Source organism: Cheilinus undulatus, linkage group 19, assembly GCF_018320785.1.
Source record: "Cheilinus undulatus linkage group 19, ASM1832078v1, whole genome shotgun sequence".
Lineage (NCBI taxonomy): Eukaryota > Metazoa > Chordata > Actinopteri > Labriformes > Labridae > Cheilinus > Cheilinus undulatus.
The window spans coordinates 12,600,873-12,620,662 of NC_054883.1; the positions used below are offsets into that span (position 1 = coordinate 12,600,873).

At 38.4% G+C, this 19,790-nt stretch overlaps 1 protein-coding gene across 1 annotated transcript in view; it reads right to left on the reverse strand.

Annotated features, from left to right (window-relative positions):
• Nucleotides 1–4,023: 4,023 nt before the first annotated feature.
• The window catches only part of oxsr1b (oxidative stress responsive kinase 1b), an 83,526-nt gene continuing 67,759 nt past the window's right edge, over nt 4,024–19,790 (reverse strand). The window contains exons 12-18 of the mRNA XM_041814081.1: nt 15,638–15,673; nt 10,771–10,953; nt 10,587–10,642; nt 10,297–10,349; nt 10,077–10,145; nt 9,880–9,944; nt 4,024–8,077 (exon numbers count right to left, since the gene is read on the reverse strand). Of these exons, the coding sequence (XP_041670015.1) occupies nt 8,003–8,077; nt 9,880–9,944; nt 10,077–10,145; nt 10,297–10,349; nt 10,587–10,642; nt 10,771–10,953; nt 15,638–15,673 (537 nt within the window). The 3' untranslated portion in view covers nt 4,024–8,002. The remainder of the gene's footprint in view (nt 8,078–9,879; nt 9,945–10,076; nt 10,146–10,296; nt 10,350–10,586; nt 10,643–10,770; nt 10,954–15,637; nt 15,674–19,790) is intronic.

The following is a 19,790-nucleotide window of genomic DNA, read 5'->3' on the forward strand; positions in this document are numbered from 1 at the left end:
CCCCTCAAACACCCTGAGTCCACCACTGATATGGGGCAACTGGGCTTTATGTAAGGGGCCCTTAGGGATGCAGAGAAGAAAAACAAGTTCAACTTAACCTTCTTTAGGTAATAAAACCTGACAGTGACACTTTACATCGCGTTCCAAATGATTATGAAAATGATATTTTTCTCTGATTTTCCTAAGTAGTCAATGCAAATGACAGAATATTTTTCAAGTCATCAACCATTAGAGCATAATTCAAATTTTATTGAACAAACCAATTATAACCTTTTATTCAAAAATGAAAAATCAAAATGCACTGTTCCAAATTATGATGCACAACAGAGTTTGAAAACATTTTATAGGTTGTTAAAGACTGAAAATGGCCATTTGTTGAATTTGCAGCATTATGAGGTCATATTTACTGAAATCAAAGCTAATTTAATCAAAAAATCTCAACAGGCCAAGTTACATGTTAACATAGGACCCCTTCTTTAATATCACCTTCACAATTCTTGCATCCATTGAACTTGTGAGTTTTTAGAGAGTTTCTGCTTGAATTTCATTGCAAGATATCAGGATAGCCTCCCAGACCATGAGTTTTTCTCCTTTATGCCCATAGCAGCCAATGACACAGAGGTATTCTTCACAGCATGACATTGATCTTCATGCATTGTCATGCATGAAGATAATTTTGCTATGGAAGGCACTGTTCTTCTTTTTGTACCATGGAAGAAAGGGGTCAGCCAGAAACTCTCTATACTTTCCCGAGGTCATTTTCACACCTTCAGGGACCCTAAAGGGGTCTACCAGCTCTCTCCCCATGATTCCAGCCCAGAACAAGACTCCACCATCTCCTTGCTGACGTCGCAGTCTTATTGGGCCATGGTGGCCATCCACCAACCATTCACTACTCCTCTATCTGGACCATTCAGGGTTGCATGGCACTCACCAGTCAATAAGACTGTTTGAAAATGAGTCTTCATGTATTTCTGGGCCCACTGCAACCATTTCTGCTTGTAAGCATTGGTTAGGGGTGGTCAAACAGTAGGTTTATGCATGACTGCAAGCCTCTGGAGGATCCTACACCTTGAGGTTGGTGGGACTCCAGAGGCACCAGCAGCTTCAAATACCTGTTTGCTGCTTTGTGATGTCCTTTTAGCATCTGCTCTCTTAATCTGATGTATTTGTCTGGCAGAAACCTTCCTCATTATGCCTTTATCTGCATGAACCTGTCTGTGCTCTGAATCAGCCACACATTTCTTCACAGTACGATGATCACACTTAAGTTTTTGTGAAATATCTAATGTTTTCATACCTTGTCCAAGGCATTGCACTATTTGATGCTTTTCAGCAGCAGCGATCCTTTTTCTTTCCCATATTGCTGAAACCTGTGGCCTGGTTAATAATGTGGAACATCCTTCTTAAGTTGTTTTCCTTTAATTGAGCTCAAACTAATCATCACAGGTGTCTGAGATTAATTTCAGTGATCCAGAGAGCCCTGAGACACAAAACCATCCACGACTTTCATTGAAAAACAAAAAATTTAATGTTTATGACACTAAAATGCAATTTGCATAATTTAGAGTGTGGTGTAAATATTCAATCAGGGATGAGAAAACTGAGACCTTATAATGTATGTCAGTTTAAAGTTAGATTTTTTTCTAAAATGATTCAGTGTTTTCAGTTCAGAGCCACCGAGCAAGAAGACCTCAGGAGTGGTTAAAGAAGAACAACGTATGGGGAAAAAAACACCAAGTCCCACCTGGCAAAAGGCCAGTGACACCGAGGATGATGACATGTACTGCATGCTGTTGCACTCAGGATTGACTATATTTGTTCTCCTGTTTTCGTCCTGAAATCAACACGCAGTAATGACACAGAGTCCTGCAGGGATGACTTACCTTTGCACAATGACAGAGATTAGCATCACTCAGTTTCCACTAAGAAATGGCTTCTGGGTTTGTTTCATGACTTTTGAATCATTGCTGAAAAGATAAAGTGTAAATAAAAAAGTGTATGTTGTTTGCACAGGTTGATCTTCACTTTACTTTCATCATCATCATTACTTTCCTTTTATTGTGTTTATAATGTGATCATAAAAACTAAAAAGTGAATGTTAGGCTTTAACCGGATAAAAGAGTATTTCTTCCAAGCATTTCTACATTGTTAGCTGAGTTTGTGTGTTTTGATGGAGGACGAGCTTTTTTCTGTAAGCACACAGATTAGTTGGCTATTTTAAATGGTTTGTAATTAGTCACTTATGGTTTAAAAGTATTTGCCCCCTTTCTGATTCCTGATTTTTTTGCATATTCATCACACTTAAATGTTTTGGATCATCAAACTAATTTTAATATTTCACAAAGATTATGGATTAACCAGTTTTTGGAAAGCAAAGTTCAATTTTACTGGCCACACCCAGGCCTGATTGTCGCCAGATTTGTTGAATCAAGAAATCACTGTAAATAGAAGCTGTCAGACAAAGTGAAGTAGGCTACAAGATCTCAAAAAGACACGCATCATGCCACGATCCAAAGAAATTCAAGAACAAATGAAAGATAAAGTGATTGACATCTATCAGTCTAGAAAAGGTTACAAAACCATTTCCAAGGCTTTGGGACTCCAGCAAACCACGGTCAGAGCCATTGTTCACAAATGGAGAAAACTGGGAACAGTGGTGAACCTTCCCAGGAGTGGTTGGCCAACCAAAATGACTCCAAGAGTTCAACGACAACTCATCCTGGGGGTCACAGAAGAACTTAAAATGACATGCAAAGACCTGAAGGCCTCACTGGCCTCAGTTAAGGTCAGAGTTCATGACTCAACCATAAGAAAGACACTGGGCAAAAATGGCATCATGGGAGAGCTCCAAGGCCAAAATCACTGCTGACAAAAAAGAACACAAAGACTCGTCCCACATTTGCCGAGAAACATCTTGATGATCCCCAAAACTTTTGGAGAAATATTCTGTGGACTGACAGGACAAAAGTTGCAAAACTTTTTGGAAGGTGTGTGGCCCGTTACATCTGGCATAAAAATAACAGCATTTAATAAAAAGAACATCATACTAACAGTCAAACATGGTAGTGGCAGTGTGATGGTCTGGGGCTGCTTTGCTGATTCAGGACCTGGACCACTTGCTGTGATTGATGGAACAATGAATTCTGCCATCTACCAGAAAATCCTAAAGAACGTCAGGCCATCAGTTTGGGCCCTCAAGCTCAAGCGCTCTTGGGTTATGCAGCAGGACAATGACCAGAAACACACCATTAAGTCCACTTCTGAATGGCTGAGAAAACATTAAGGTTTTGGAGTGGCCAAGACAAAGTCCAGACTTAAATCCAATTGAGATGCTGCGGTGTGATAACGGGCAGTTCATGCTGGAAAACCCTCCAATATGGCTGAGTTTAAACAATTCTGCAAAGAAGAGTGGGCCAAAATTCCTCCACAACGATATGAAAGACTCATCACCAGTTATTGCAAACGTTTGATTTCAGTTACTGCTGCCAAGGGTGGCACAACCAGTTATTAGGTTCAGTGGGCAATTTCTTTTTCACACAGGGCCAGATAGGTTTGGATTGTTTTTACCTTAATAAATAAAATCATCATTTAGAAACTGCATTTTGTATTTACTTAGGTTGTCTTTGTGAGAAATTAAAATGGGCTTGATGAACCGAAACATTTAAGTGTGATAGATATGCAAAAAAATCATGAATCAGAAAGGGGGCAGGAGCTTTTTCACAGCACTGTAGATGGTCTTCAGAATTTCTAACTCTATAAAGAAAATCCTTCAATTTATTCCAATGACAATTGAGACACCCCACCCCAAACAAAGGGATGAGACAAAATGATAGGGCCAAGGGTTGCATTGGGACTGAGCCTTTGTTTTGTTTGGATACACTGGTGTTAAAGTGCAACTTCTACAGGCTGTCTACTCTGAAAGGTTCATATTTACCTCAAACATAAACCTGCTCAAAATGTCAGCAGGCCATTTATGGACGTAAAAAACACAAGCGCTAAAAGTTGTCTGATATGCTCATTCTTTATTGATTAAAAATAATCAGCAGAAACATGCTTTCAACTCCAAAACAATCAAAAATAGAGCAAATGAAAGACTGAAAACTGAAGAGAACCAAAAACAGGAGAAATTGAAATATTTTACAGCCTTGATGAGTTATTGCCTGTTCTTAAGTATTTTTTGTTTTTTGCAGCTCATCTGTTCAGTTGCTACAGCTTCGTTATAGACTACATGTAAGCAGGACAGAGAAAGACTGATGACAGAAAAGATGAGAACAAAGCCTTTAGACCTTCAACTCTGTTAGAAGCAGGGCTCAATCTGTACAACACTCACACACCGACACAAACACACTTCCCCTCAGGGCTCATACAAACGGATCCTGTCCTTATCTGCTGTCAGCTGCAGACACAAACAGGAAAATGGCACCAAATATACGAAAATAACATTGGGTTGCTGACTTTGTGGCTCCCCTTCCAGGAGAATACATCTGTATGCATCTATTATAGGTTTCGTCAATGTGTGACAACAAAGACACTGAGTAGCTGAATCAAAACCTTTACGTTTTACAAAAGAAAAAAAACACTTGGTCAAGTTCAATTTAAGGCTAGTGTAAAATTCAACAAGTCAGAACACAAGGATTTCTTTTGTAACAGTAATCTGCAAGCAATGACCAACCTTGCTGGCGTTTCCGAGCAGAGTGTTAAATTAAACCCCCCGCCACCATTGGTGTCAAATTGAACAAACATTCATTATCAAACCATGTCTTAATGAACAAACATATTCAGAGTCATGTTTGAGGATTTAGTACTAATAACAGCCTTTAAATCAAAGGCCAAAAAACACCATCTTTCAAACTTTCTTACAATCACAGAAAAGCTTTTTTTCACTATTGAAGCCGTTTAAATATGATTAAAATGTAGTAAAGCAGCTGTATGACGTCAGTACAGAAGCCTTAGGATGACATGCATTCATTGATTTGATTTTACTGCATTTCTCCACAATAATCAGTGTATTTCTATTGTTTTCTCAAGATCTCAAAATATTTATCTATTATTCTGGGGTAACAATACTGGTTTGCTTGCCTCAAGTAAAAGACTGAAATTCCCAAAACCTTCCAAAGTCAAATATGACAGTTTCTGAAAATTTCCAAACAAGTTTAAATCAAAGTTTCTAGGAATCCAAATAGTTGTCTGCAGTCAAGTTATCCCAAGACAGTCTGGCTGCGGGGTGTAGATCTCAGACGCCCCCTCTTACAGACCGTTTGTGTGAGAGGCCATCTCCATATTGTGCTGGTGCAATAAAAGCCTGAATTGTATTGCTTTATCTTCATTCACTTGGCTAACATGGCTACACTAACTTCCTAGTTACATTACTACATAAGTCAATGTAGCTAAGTTAGCTTTAGCAATGTGAGCTTAAGTAAATATACGTAGATAACAGTTAAAAAGCTGACATACCTAACATTAGCAACTTAGCTTTGCTAGTGAAGAGATCCATGGGCTTTGTGAGCTTGAGCTACGCAAGCTATGTACGCCACGTCAGCTACATAGCTAACAATTCTACATAGGCCAGTGTAGCTTAGCTGGCTTCAGTAATGTGAGATTAAGCAGACATAGCTAAAACTACGTAGATAATGGAGCTACAAGCTGGCGTAGCTAATGTAAGCTATGTAAGCTACATGAGCTATATTGCTTACACTTCTACATAAGACAATGTAGCTTAGTTAGCTTTAGCAATGTGAGATTAAGCAAACATAGCTTAAGCTGCATAGAAAATGAGGCTAAAAAGCTGACATAACTAATGTAAGCTATGCAAGCTACGTGAGCTAATATTTCCACTTCTGCCTGTTTCTCCAGTAGCTTTTAAAACCTTTTTTTTTTTTTTTTTTGCCTAAAAGAGTCCCTACTTTCTAGATTAAAAAGTGGCTCTCCATCTGGATTTCTTCGCTGTGACTGGAGTCACCTGCAAACAAATAATTTCTCTGAAAGCTGCAGTAAAATTAATAAAATTCACCGCAAACTTTCCTATGAAATCCTCTGATAATTAGAAAAATATTCCATGAAAGTATCTAAAAATTGCTTGATTGGTAAGTTCATGTCTTTTTTAAGATCTTGAGAAATTGACTCATTATCACAAGAAAACAAGTGCTGACATCCTGAAATGATGAGATAATTAAGTTGAGATCTCAGGGAAACAAATAAAATTTACTTTTTATCAAAAGAAAAAAACAAGATGAAACAATGTATGGATGTATGCCCATTCAGGGCTTCCGTACTTCAGTATAACATGGGTTAAATGAGTTCTGTAAACAGCCTCCTCTTGGCAGAGACGGAGACATTTTCTCTGTAACTTGGCTCAGGATTAACTGTGAAATATTCATTGGACAAGCCATGCATCAGTACAGCTGCTTCAAAGTCGAAGAAAATAACTTTTCAAAGGCAAAAAGTGAAAAAGCATTATGAGTAAAGGTAAATGAGCATCACGCAGGACGCAAACTAAGCTGAAAGTATGTCCTGCAAAAGATAAAAGAACCCAAAGCCAAATTTGCAGTGTCGTCATTTTCCTTCACGCAGCGCTACAAACCCCACAATCGTGTCATAGGACAGAAAAAAGGCAGAGAGTGAAACACCAAGTATAAAAACAAATCAAAGCCAAATGTTATTATTTACATATTAGAGGTTAAATCAAGTACTCATGTTTCATCCACATAAACAAAAATGCACTTAAGTTTTTTTTTAAGAATTAGAGATTCTTAACAGACATTTAACCAATACCAACAGACACGCCTGCTCATACAACACCCGCGGTTTCAGCTGCAGTTTGGATGCTTACTTACTTTGAAAGGAGCACATTTGTTTTTGTCTTGCTACATTAGTTTTGCCATATTATGATAAATATGGTGACCAATGAAACACAAATTACCTGATGGAAACGGGCTTATATCATCTTATTTTCTTTTTTTGTAAATAATTCCATTTCCAGTATTTTCTTATTATGAAAAGAGCAAAACATATGATGGTTATGTCCAAAAAACTGACATATTTCCTCATTCTGTGCCAGAAAAGCTGTTATTATCCATGAAACTGGCTGAAATTGTCCCCATACAGATGAAAATGGGAGCTTTAATCTATCCCATCACATTGCAGCTAGGCACTGAATGTGTATCAATCTGCTGCTGAAAATAGACCCCAACAAATGTACTTATTTTCAAGTAAAATTGAACCTTAATCACAGTGCCTTTTAAGTGTAATATACTCTGCCATTTAATTGTTGATTATTTGCTTATTTCAATCCATGTTCATTATAAAATAACATATTTGCAATCCATTTCAATATATATTCATTTGTGACTCATAAAAATATCTTAATGAATAAGCCTGAAGCTAAATGCCTCATTCAATGTGAGTAAATTATAAAATAGAAATATGAATCGGTTTTTATATTTTTTTTATGACTAAAATGAGGGAAAGAAGAATCATTCTTGGCTCAAGATGCCTTATTTTATCTCCTCTCAAAGTAAGTATGAAGTTTGACATGAGCAGCTGAAAACTCACATGTACGTTTCAGATAACATACTGCTCCATGTAGTAACTGGGGACTCCCCCCAAAACGTGCATTCAGTAGTTCTGCTGAATATAAGGCATTGTTACGTTTATCAGGATTCAAGGGCGTTAGTTCAGATTGTGCAAATGCATCACATATTAGAGAGAAACACAAACAGAATGAGGGAGACCAGATGAGAACTGTTGAAGATACTTGCATCCTTCTACATATACGCTGTAAACTTCTGATAATAGGCTCTGATACTGTTCACTCTGATACTTCAGCCAAACCAACCACTCAAAGAGGCGGCGTCCAATGATCCTATGGATGACAAAACGGTACTTTTCTTTGGCAGTAGTGGTTTTTTTACAGCCATAGAAAGAAAATATGCAATAAACTATTTTTTTTTTTAATTTTCACATTTTTTAGGCAAGTCACGGTCCCAGGTAGAACAACAGTTTAACTAATGCTGAGCTGAGCAAAGCCCATCAGTTTGACGTCATCTGGAATTTCAGATCCCTCTATTCCAGAAGCCTGAGGAAAAAAAAGGATCAAAGATTAGTTGAAGAAATTTTGGACCTTAAGTGAAATTTGACGCTATTTTCTCTCCATGATAGTGTGAAGTGTAGCAATGACTGACATTTAAAAAAAATTAAGTCACTTCAGAAAGTGGTTATTTTGCAGTAAGATGTCTGATGGCTGAGTGGCTAGACAGAAGCCTTGCTTCAGTGCAAAACACATGAAAGCCCGCTTGGAGTTTGCAATAAACTCCATGTAAAAATCAAGCAGGCTTCCATGTATTTTGCGCTGATGTGAGGCTTCCGTCTAGCCACTCTGCTATAAGCCCAGATCAGTGGAGGGCTGCAGTGATGGTTGTCCTGGAACTTTGTCCCATCTCCACACTGGAGCTCAGTCAGAGTGACCATCAGGTTCTTTGTCACCTCCCTTACTGAGACCCTTCTTCCCTGATTACTTAGTTTGGCCAGGTGACCAGCTCTTGGAAGAGACCTGGTTGTGCACAACTTCTTCCATTTGAGAATTATGGAAGCCACTGTGCAGCAGATTTTTTTGTAACCTTTCCCAGATCTGTGTCTTGCAACTATGTTGTCTCTGAGCTCTGCAGACAGTTCCAATCAATTTATTTTACCACAGGTGGTAAAATCAAGGTGTAGAAACATCTCAGCAACAATCCAGTGAAATAGGAGGCACCTGAGCTAAATTTTAAGTGTTGCAATAAGGGTCTCAATTTGTGATATTTTTGTTTTGTATTTTTAGTAAATTTGCAAAAATAGGTCTGATGAAACCAAGATTTAACTGTTTGGCCTCAATTCTAAACTGGAGGAACCAGGCACCACTCATCACCTGCCCAATACTATCCTAACAATGAAGCATGGTGGTGGCAGCATCATGCTGTGGGGGTGTTTTTCAGCAGCAGGGACTGGGAGACTGGGAAAGCGTTTGGTTTATGGATGTTCATATAATATAGGATTTATTAATATTATTATTATTTTTTTTTAATAAATTACCAACATTTCCTAAATTCTGTCTTCACTTAATCATGACAGGGTATATGCAGGAATCTTGAAGTTAATTTTAATACCTTTTTAGGACTTTTTAAGACCTTCTCAATATTTTTTAATACCGCACCACCACTTCAAGCTGTAACCATTTACATCAGTGATATAGCTCGCTCTGGCGCTCTCAGAGACAATTTACGAACGCACCCACAATAGCCTAGATTTTTATGTACCTGTTCATCTTTGTTTTTTAATAAAAATGAATAAATTCACACACTTTTACGACGTTTTTGGGACTCAAACTCTTGGACAGCTAATTCAGAAAAAATACTTGCAAAATTTAAGACTTTATAAAGTCGTGATAAGACTTTTTAATACTTTTTAAGGGTCTTAATTTTCCCACAATTGATTTATCACCTTTTAATACTTTTCAAGACCCCGCGGATACCCTGCATGAAGGGGTACTGAAGGTAGATTATTGAAAATCAATATATATTTTTGACTGTAGCACCAGGCTGCAACGCAACATAACTGAAAAGTAAAGAAGGTCTGAATACTTTCTAAATGCACTGTATATTAGTAAAAATAGTAAACATGAGCATGTACACTAAAATTAATTCAAACTGACTGAATCTGGACTTTTTGTAATCTCACCATGCCTCTGGCTTTGGAAACTTTTCTACTTTAATCATTACAATATCTAGCTCTGTGCTGAGCTTCTTTAGCTTAATGTTCAGTTAAAAACAAAACAACAAACCCAAGAAACGGCCATTATTCAAAGACCTACTATTGATTAATCATAAAAAGTTATCTACTCACCAGTTTGAAGGTGACGTTTTTATTGGCTTGAGGTTCATCAACTATTTTCTGCAAATTTGCAGCAACTGAAATGAACAACAATATTATAAGCTCAGTGAACTCAAAGGAAATGTTGGCATGTTTGTGCTGTGTTTGTTCAGAGAGAGAGGGGAAAACAATGATAAATCTAAGGATAGAAGGTTGTTTTCATCACTGACCTATTACTAAGTCTCTCCCATCCACCAGGCCTGCTGACACCAGCTCCTGTGACACCCCGTCTGCTGTGTCTGTAAAATCACAACAGAGGATATCATCGGATCTTCACCGTCTTTCACTGATTACCCAAAATGTCACATCTGCAGGCAAGACTTTAACTCTGGTCATGGTTTAATACTTAGTGAAAGATTTTAATTTATACAAAAGAAGAGCTCAACTCACCTCTGCCTGGCATGAATTCGAAGCGGATATCATTTAGCTCCTTCTTTGAATTTCTGAGGAGATTATTGAATAGAGGTTGAATCAGAGGTGTTAAGGTCATCCTTTACAGTCAAAAGTTTAACTTTCTTACTCAACTGAAAGGTAAATACAGCTGAGGTGTAAAGTCAGAGAGCATTTAATGTAGTCTCAGACTTTTTACCCTCCTGTTCAAATATTAAACAAAACATTGAAAGTAAACACATAAAGATGGTGGGACTTTCGCATTTTTCTGTGGTGACTGGGAAACATACCTTAACCTTAATACCAAACTAATAGGAGCTTTAAGATCTCCAGAGGCAGCTGGAACCTGTAAAACACAAATAATGGCTTATCTGAGTACAATACAGCTTATTTCCAATACTGAACAATGCATAAAAAGGCTATCAGATGGCAAACAAATCTGAGGTTTTAGAAAACTATGTGAAGCTGTTCCACCTGTGTGGGAGCAGGAGCAGCAGCAGGAGCAGCAGCAGGTGTGGGAGATGCAGCCTGGGCAGTGGATTGAGTGCTGACTGGTGAGGGCTGCAGTGGAGCCTGACCTACAGCCTGAGGTAGTTCTGCTGGACCCAGAGCAGCCGGCTGGATATGACTACTTGAAGGCTCAGGAGTCTGGAAAACCTGAAAATATCATCAAATTACAGCTCATCATAGAAGTATCAGACAAAACCCACCATAGCAAGATAAAAATGTGATGCAACATGAAACAATGCAATGTATGATTTGATACAAAACAATGTGATACTTACCATATGATACAATACAATTGTTGGAATACAATATGATATACAGTGCTTAACAAATTTATTAGACCACCACCCAAAGTAAGGTTTATGCCACAGATGCCCTAAATTAACAGCATTGATAATTACCAAAATCATTTTTATGTTTCTGCAATGGTTAATACACCAATATGTGGAAGCTCTTTAACCCAAATGATATTTTTAATGCTAAAATATAATTGTTGTTGTTATCCATGAATTTTCAAATGTACTGATTTACAAAAAACTGAAAAAATAGTAAAGCACATTAATATTTCTTGATTTATATATCCAATTATAGTTATTTACTTGCATTCCTGAACAGAAAAATGAGTTTTAGTGGTTGAATGTTATACTTGATTCATTTCTGACTTCTCAGAGAAGCCCAGTGAGCCCGCTCAAATTTGGGTATAAAAAGGTGAATTCAATTTGAAATTCCTCATTCCTTTTCAAAATGGTAAAACGTGGAGAGCTCACTGAAAATGAAAGAGTCCGCATTAAAGCACTTCATGATGCTGGATGGTCTCTGAGACAAATAGGGAAAGACATAAAGTGTTCTCACAGTGTGGTGAAGTATGCTTTGGAGTCAATTGCAGTGACTGGTACTTACAAAATGCGCCAAGGAAGAGGCAGGAAAAGAAAGTTAACTGAAGCAGATGTCAGACACCTCAAGATTTGAAGTACTAGAGACAGAAGGAAGACCACTGCTGATCTTCAGGCAGAGATGAATGCTTCTAGATCAGAGTCTCAGAAAGTCTCCAGAATGACCACAAGCAGACGACTGACGGAACAAGGCTTAAAGGGAAGAAAAGCTGCTAAGAAGCCATTATTGTGGCCTGCAAACATCCAGAAATGCCTCAGATTTGCCAGGGAGCACAAACACTGGACTGTTGATGACTGGAAGAAGGTACTCTGGACGGACCAGTCCAAGTTTGAACTCTTCGGTCAGCATGGTCGTGTTTATGTTCGCAGAAAAGCTGGAGAATGTTTTGATGCCAGATGCATTGCACCCAAAGTGAAACACAGTGGAGATTCCATTATGGTATGGGGTTTCACTTGTCGATGTGGCGTGGGCAAATTAGTGAAAACTGACACCATCATAAACAAGAACGTCTACCACAACTTCTTAGTGCATCATGGAATGCCTTCTGGACTGAATATGATTGGTTGTGGGTTCATATACCAACAAGACAATGACCCCAAGCATACTTCAAAGCTGTGCAGAGACTATTTGACCAAGAAAAAGGAATCTGGACTACTGGAACTGATGGACTGGCCAAGTCAAAGTTCAGATTTGAATCCTATTGAACAAATTTGGGATTCAGTAGATTCAAAGATTGATCGCACAAAAGTTTCATCTAAAGCAAGTCTGTGGAACAGCTAGAAACTATTTGGAACTCAATAACAAAAGAGACTGTGGAAAAGTACATCAAAACAATGCTAGCAAGAATGCAGGCTGTTATCAAGGCCAAAGGAGGCCATACAAAATATTAAGTTTTTTGGTTATTATGTATGAAAAAAGGACTATTTAGTTGTTTCAGTTTGTTATTTGCCAAATAAATAACAATAACATTTTTAGTTTTAAACAAGTTTTTAAAAGATTTCTGAAATATTTATGTTTTCTCGTTTTTATGACGGGTGGTCTTATAAATTTGTAAAGCAATGTACATGTAAATATAGGAGCCCTTCTTTGATATCACCTCCACAATTCTTGCATCCATTGAACTTGTGAGTTTTTGGAGAGTTTCTGCTGGAATTTCTTTGCAAGATGTTAGAATAGCCTCCCAGAGCTGCTGTTTTGATGTGAACTGCCTCCCACCCTCATAGATCTTTAGCTCGAGGATGCTCCAGAGTTTCTCAATAGGGTTGAGCTCAGGGGAGGATGGGGGCCATACCATTAGTCTCGCTCCTTTATGCCCATAGCAGCCAATGACACAGAGGTGTTCTTTGCAGCATGAGATGGTGCATTGTCATGCATGAAGATAATTTTGCTATGGAAGGCACTGTTCTTCTTTTTGTACCATGGAAGACAGTGGTCAGTCAGAAACTCTCTATACTTTGCCGAGGTCATTTTCACACCTTCAGGGGCCCTAAAGGGGTCTACCAGCTCTCTCTCCCCATGATTCCGGCCTAAAACAAGACTCCACCACCTCCTTGCTGATGTCACAGTATTGTAGGGACATGGTGGCCATCCACCAACCGTCCACTATTCCAACCATCTGAACCATCAAGGGTTGCACGTCAGTCATCAGTTAACAAGACTGTTTGAAAATGAGTCTTCATGTATTTCTGGGCCCACTGCAACCGTTTCTGCTTGTGAGTATTTGTTAGGGGTGGTCGGTAGGTTTATGCACGACTGCAAGCCTCTGGAGGATCCTATACCTTGAGGTTCATGGGACTCCAGAGGCACCAGAAGCTTCAAATAGCTGTTTGCTGCTTTGTAATGGCATTTTAGCATCTGCTCTCTAAATCTGATGAATTTGTCTGGTAGAAATCTTCATCATTATGCCTTTATCTGCACTAACCTGTCTGTACTCTGAATCAGCCACAAATTTCTCCACGGTACGATAATCACGCTTAAGTTTTGGTGGAACATCTAATGTTTACATACCTTGTCCAAGGAATTGCACTATTTGAGGCTTTTCAGCAGCAGAGATCCTTTTTATTTATTTTTATTTTATTTAACCTTTAACCAGATAAAAAAAAACATAGAGATCAGGATCTCTTTCACTAGGGTGACCTGGACAAGAGGTCAGCAGCACATGTCATAAGAACAGTTATAAAAAAAGAGACAGTATAGATTACAACATACAATTTTAGAGGTGCAATAGTGTTTTCAATAAAAAGTGCAGGAGCTATAACACAACAAACAACAATTGAAGATTTAAAAACACAGGCACTGTTCAATGGTCTCACGCTGTCTGTCCCTCAGGATAGAACAGAAGGCTCCAACTGTAATAACTTCAGAGAGTTTCAGTTCAGTTCCCATATTGTCTGAAACCTGTGGCCTGCTTAATAATGTGGAACGTCCTTCTTAAGTAGTTTTCCTTTAATTAGGCTCACCTGGTAGACTAATTATCACAGGTGTCTGAGATTGATTTAAGTGATCCAAAGAGCCCTGAGACACAATACCATCCATGAGTTTAATTGAAAGAAAAAAAAAAAAGAACGTTTATGACACTGAAATCCTATTTGCATAATAATGTGGAACATGGTGTATTTGAAGCAGTAATATCTTTCACCCTCTCTGTTTTCACACCCAGGAGTTTTTTATAAAAAGCGCAGAGATGAGGAGAGGGAGTAATGGGCAGCGGAAGCCAGGAAGAGACATTTCTTCTTCTTGTGTTTTAATATGCAGGCTGCTTCCCTCTTCTTCGTTGGTGGTTTGATAGCGGCTAGCAACCACACTTACCAGCATTACTGCCACAAAGACTGGCGGATAAATACTGTCACATTTGTTTTCTTTTCCTTTCCCTTTTTTGGTGGTTCAGACGTATTCATCCTGGGACTACTTGCACCAAACCACCACGGTTTGGGACAAATACAAAAACCGTTACACCCCTAGTATTCAACAATACATATGATAAGACATGACAAGACACAACATAATGATATAAGACATGATTCAATACTACATGATAATAAAAACGATAAGGAACAACATAACTTCACAAGATACAACCAAATATGAAGCATTACAGTATAAGGTGATGGGGTACACAGCCCATAATAATGATAACTTGCCTGCTCAGAAAATCTGAAATTATTAATATATCACAACATCTCAGTGTATTTAGTCACTGCAATCTGATATCAGTTTCACCACTTACCAGGCTTCATCTCTTCATTTATTTTCACCACAGTTTGACATTAACTCACAGATTTTTTTCAACAACTTCTTTTGATCAAGTTAACTTCATTCATGTTAGTGAGGAATCACTAAGTAGTGCCATGGCAAGTCAACTGGACAGGGATATCTGTTTAGGTCACTTAAACATCAATATTTGGCAGCAGAGATTCAATAATTGTATACCACACATCAGGTGACATTATGTTGTCATATTAACCTTTTGGTCCCATTGAGCACTTTTAACAGCTGTCAGTTCTGCTAAAAAAATTCACACCACTGCATTGGCTTGTGGTCAGAGGCTGGTTATTCCATCTCTGGCAGTCCTTTCCAGTAATCATTTAACATATCAACAAAAGTTGGACCAAAGTTTGATACAGTAATGTGAACTCAAAGTCCACTTCCTCAGTTTAGATAAGCTCCATTTCAAACTGCAGAACTTCACGGGTGCTGCAAACATAAATAAAGATCAAACACTCACTGATAACTTTATGATGCATACCCATTTCACTGCTCATCAATGTGATCAGCCAATCACATGACAGCAAGTAACACCTTTAGGCATGTAGACATGCCCACGGCGATTTGCTGATGTTCAACAGAGAATCAGAATGGGGAGTAAAGGTAAAATCATAAACCTAAAAATTATTGGGATTCATAGAGTACACTGAAGTTTAAATAAAGGTTTGACACTCACCTCTGAATTCTGGGGTCCTTCCTTCACTCTTGGAGACTGTAAAAAAAACAGACAGTGAGATCAGAACTCAGAGAAGGATTTCTTTGTGACCGCTTCAGCGAAGCATAAACAGCATGCACGGATGCAAAGAACACAAAGAAAGCGTGAGAGATAAACAGATTGAAACAGCTCACTCGTTTACTTTCCATGCTCCTAGGTCTGCTGAATTTATATCTCCTTCAGATCTCTAATGAGATTTTATCAGCAGGAAAAGATGCACAAATGCCCTATTAATGCTGAGACACCTAACTTACAGAGGTAGAGTTGATGTGTAATAGGACAGTGTTAAATCTGATGAGACAAAAGTTGTTCCTAATACCTTCAAATCTCTGCTCATATGAGGCTATTTCAAGCAATACAGCAAATCAATAATAAGACCTGATTTATGAGGTCTTCAGTTTACAGGGATTTTTAATCAGTTTTACGAAGTAGAGGTTTTTTTTTAATAAAAGGCAAATTACAATTGACATAAATCATAAAATTACTCTGAAAGAGCTAAAAAGATTTTATTTGATATTGCTATACTGTAAACGAGTGAAAATTCATTTTGTTTGTCAGCAGTTTTAGATTCAAAGCAGAAAAATGCAAAAAGTGATTATAAAATCAAAGAGAATGTCACACTATTAAATGGTTCATTGTGAATCTGCAGGAAATAAAAGATAATAGCATAAAAAAGATTAAGCAAAGACCAAAGAAAGGAAGAGTTAGACTGCAGGCCCAAATGAAGACAAACTGAGATGTAGATCAGACCGGTTCAGAGATCTGCTTTCTGATTCAGACAAATGTTGCATTTCCACCAAGCACTCTGGTTACATTCACAACAGTTTGCTATGGTAAACCTTGATCTTGCTTGTGTATCCTAACTTGTCTCATAATAGTGTTACATCATAGCAGGAAAACAAACTAGTCTGCTGATGGCTGTCAGAGAAGCTCAATGGGCAAAGCAGGCATCCATAAGCAGAGGCTATAGGTCTCAATGCATTGTGAATCTGGAGGAAATAAAAGATAGCTTAAAAAGAGTAAGCAAAGACCAAAGAAAGGAAGATTCAGACAAGACTGCAGGCCCAAATGAAGAAACTTTGGTGCATGTCCACCCCCATTCTCTCTCCCCATATTTGCCATCTCTTCTCAGCTGTCCTATCAATTGGGGGCAAAAATAATGGTTGGATTGCTCGGTGGTTTGCATTGCTGGCTTTGATACAAGAGTCCTGACATTGTAACATTGTAAAATGTCCAATAACCAAAATTTTAAAAAAAAATTAACCAGCTGATACATTCACCAAAGAAGATGTCAACTAAGTAAACAAAGGACAACGATGGACAACATCCAGATTTTGTTCTGGATTTTTACCATCCACATTGCATATGACAGTACAAGCCTTGTTTTAACAAAGCAGCCAAAAAATCCTACAAAAAAGAAAAATAAACAAATGAAAAAAAGAAAGTTTGAGAGTAATTTGCAACTTCATTGATAGTAATGTTTTAATTATTTGGGGGCTTTTGCCTTTAATTTGATAGGACAGCTGAAGAGAGACAGAGTGGGAAATATAGGCACCAAACAGTGCTGGGATTAGGAATCAGTCCTACGACCAGTACATTGATTACTTGAGTCTCTGCATAGGGGTACCTGCTCTTAACCTGGCACGCCTGATAGAAAACTACTCACAGACAGCGATTGGGAAAGGGCAGAGCCTTTGAAAAAATCTTGGAGGGTGATTGGGTGAACATTCTGTCTGTCACATCTTTACGGGCCAATCAGGCAACAAAACACGTGACGTAGCCACTACCAAGGTGCGCCCCTACCGAAAGAGTAAACTCCATACAGAACAGAATAATGCGAACCATGGCGACTGTAGACATGTCAGTACATGACTTTTGTCATTTTTGAAAAGAAAACAACTCAATGGTGGTCTTTGTTCTTGTTTTAACAAAGAAATGTCATCAAGTTCTGACAAAACTGGTGCTTAAGCAGCATCCACGCTAATGTCTTCTACCATAATTGCACCGGCTTCTTGTTGCTGCTTGCTTGCTTGCAGGACGCTGATTGGTCCTGCCACTTTCTAACCAGGCCCAAATGGTTCAGACGGGAGCTTTGCAAGATGGATTCGCCAGTGAGAATCACAGAAGCAGGGGAATCCATCTGCTTTGCAAGGTTAACCCTGTGCCCTGCTTGCTACATTATTGACATTTACTGACATTATTCACAAAGAAAAACAGCCAAAATCACTCCCTCAAAATCAACAGGATATGCAAACAAGGCACGTATTGTAGCTTTCTCTTATTACAGCTGTTGAACTGGAAGTGAACCTGATTCTTCTGACCAATCAGGAGACTGCAGTGAGTCTAGCTCCACCCTTTGGGGTCAGATAGGTACCCTTGGTACCCAGACAGAAGGGTGCCCACAAGGAGGATGGCCTTGTTGGGTATTCTGGTGATTTTCTGGGCTTTTGACAGTAGAAATGCAAATAATTGTGTACCATACCATAGGGTCCCCAAGCTTTTCAGCCCGCGACCCCCAAAATAACGGGGATGAAGACAGGGGAACACAATCCCTAAGATTGGTTGTGGCACAGTTGAACACAGCCATGCACATTCAAGAATAATCATGTGCAAGACTTTTTAAACATGACCTTGATTTTAGCATAAAAGTCAACAAATGGCCATGATTTTATTTTTAATTGAACCAAATTTATGCATATATTTCTACAGAAATCGAAAAAATATACAATTTAAAACCATTTTAAAAATGTTCTCTGTTTCTTGGAAGGAATCTCGTGACTCCCACTCAGTGTCTCCCGACCCCCCAGGGGGGTTCCAACTCCACTTTGGGAACCACTGCCATACCAGAACTAAGTGAACCAGGCTGCTAGGTGGAAACACACGAAAAGTGAATCCATATATAGGAGGTTGTGTTAATCCATGTAACACACAGATAACACAGAGGTGTGCAGCATCCTCCATCGTATGCCAATACGCGTCTTCTTAAACAAATAAGAGAAGGCTGAATCAGAAAACACATCACTTAAAGGTAGCTTTTTTTAATATAGTTAAAATGGTGTGAGAATTTGATGTTTAGTTTGCATCAAGCAGCTGATAAAGCAGCATGAAAGTAGCTGGGATTTTATCAAGTTTTCATTTCTCCACTCATTGTTGAATGATCAATCAATTGAAGATCTCTGATATGATTAGAAAATCAATATGCTTTTTTATTGATTAAATGTGATTTCATGAGTATAAATAAAAGGGATTTAAAAGAAGAAAAATAAATACAGATGGCTTCCAGGAATGTAACTCTCAAGTTTGGTTAAATAATACTCCCTTAAAGGGATATTTTGGGATTTTTGAATTTGGGTTGTTTGAGGTACTTGGTTATAGTCGTGGCATTAGCCTCCAGTGATTTCTGTGAAAGCTGATCCTGTGGTTATTATGAGCTCAGAGAGATCCACAGCATAACTGCTATAGATGGGAATGTTCTATCGACGCAGATTGACTTTTCCGTAAAAATGGGCCAAGAAAATATGTTGGCTCGCCCTTATGCTGTGTCAAAAACATACAAAGCACTTCATTTCTCCCAAAAAAACCTCTGTGTCAGGCACTAATTTAAGATGCAGCTTTTTCGGCATTTTGTCTCCTTCCATTTTGTCTCCTTGAAAGTTTTAAGCAGGAGAGATCCTGAGCATGGGTTTGCACTTTACACACCAACAACACCAGGTGACTCGTGATCTCTCCTGCTCAAAACCTTCAAATGAAGTTTCTTTGCTTACAGGCGAGCCAACATAACTTCTTAGCCCATTTTTACATAAATGTCATTAAACTAAGTGCATAAAATGTTCCCATTTATAGCCACTATGCAGTGGATCTCTCTGAGCTCGTAATAACCACAGGATCAACTTTCACAGAAATCACTGGAGGCCAATGCTACTACTATAGCCAAGTACCTCATACAACCTAACTTCAAAAATCCCAAAAATATCCCTTTAAAGCAGTCTGTTACTTCTTCTTTCTTAAACAATTAATAAAAGTCCTCAACGTCCATTTTGACTCATTGACCAATAAAACTTAGTTCAAGTAGTTGTATCTGATAATTTTTATGTTCTTTTCCACAAATACAAGT